The sequence below is a fragment of the Camelina sativa genome, chromosome 11 (assembly GCF_000633955.1).
Source record: "Camelina sativa cultivar DH55 chromosome 11, Cs, whole genome shotgun sequence".
NCBI lineage: Eukaryota > Viridiplantae > Streptophyta > Magnoliopsida > Brassicales > Brassicaceae > Camelina > Camelina sativa.
The window spans coordinates 8805182-8806246 of record NC_025695.1 but is presented as its reverse complement, the minus strand read 5'-3'; the positions used below and the strand labels follow the sequence as shown (position 1 = coordinate 8806246).

General features: G+C 34.9%; 1 protein-coding gene across 1 annotated transcript in view; it reads left to right on the top strand.

Moving 5' to 3' along the window:
• The window catches only part of LOC104727768 (DNA polymerase epsilon catalytic subunit A-like), a 4096-nt gene extending 3047 nt beyond the window's left edge, over nucleotides 1-1049 (top strand). The window contains exons 4-6 of the mRNA XM_010446842.2: nucleotides 18-104; nucleotides 193-327; nucleotides 859-1049. Of these exons, the coding sequence (XP_010445144.1) occupies nucleotides 18-104; nucleotides 193-327; nucleotides 859-1005 (369 nt within the window). The 3' untranslated portion in view covers nucleotides 1006-1049. The remainder of the gene's footprint in view (nucleotides 1-17; nucleotides 105-192; nucleotides 328-858) is intronic.

Here is a 1065-nt window from a genome sequence, read left to right as displayed (position 1 = left end):
TTTTGCACTTAATTTAGTGTGTTGGCGAAGACATAGAAGATCTGGAATATACACCCAAACCAGAATTTGAAGGCTATTTCAAAGTCACTAATGTTAAAGACGAGGTATAGTAAATTAGCTCCGGATTTGAATATTATATCAGAAACATCGATGTGCTTAGAAGCGAGTTACTTTCTTGGTTTTGTCTTGTAGGTTGAACTCCTCCAAAAATGGTTTTCTCATATGCAAGAGTTGAAACCTGGAATTTATGTTACATACAACGGAGACTTTTTTGACTGGCCATTTATAGAACGAAGAGCATCTCATCATGCAATCAAAATGAATGAGGTACACAAAAATTTTCTTCGTTGTTATTTATTTAAATTTTACCTGTCTGCATGACTAAAAGGATATGTATATATGATATACTTAGAGATTCTATATGAAAAAGTTTTTGACATTCTATTGTGGCCTTGAGAGTGTGCCTCTCAATAAATTAGTATAGCAACGCCGCTTGAGTGCTTCCCATACTGTCTATATGAATTATCTTGCATGAGGATGCTTACTTGAATATTATCGTTTCTTTCTGTGGAAGAGATTCATCTTTCAAATATTCAGTGACATGTGTTTAGCGTCTAAATACTGTAGTCTTTTGAGAGTTGGCAAGTTTCTACTCATCTCCCGAACCTTACTTCTCAATTCTATTTCAGAAACCTCCATTACTTCCCTTTCTTGTTTCTATTTTTGTTTTTTTAAACCACCTATTTCTCTGCATCTTAGTCGTCAGTTCCTATCTCAATCGTATTATCTTCCATTCGAGTATAATGTTGTCAACTGTAATTCAGCATATGTCTTTTGTTTTCTTCCTGGTGATTGCAGGAACTGGGATTCCGTTGTGATCTTAATCAAGGCGAATGCCGAGCTAAATTCGCTTGCCATTTGGATTGTTTTGCTTGGGTAAAACGTGATAGCTATCTTCCTCAGGGAAGCCATGGTCTGAAGGTTAATTCTACTTCTTTCTCTTAGCGATGATTTCATCTTTTACGGTCATATATATCTTTAGTTAAGGAATTTATATTATGATAT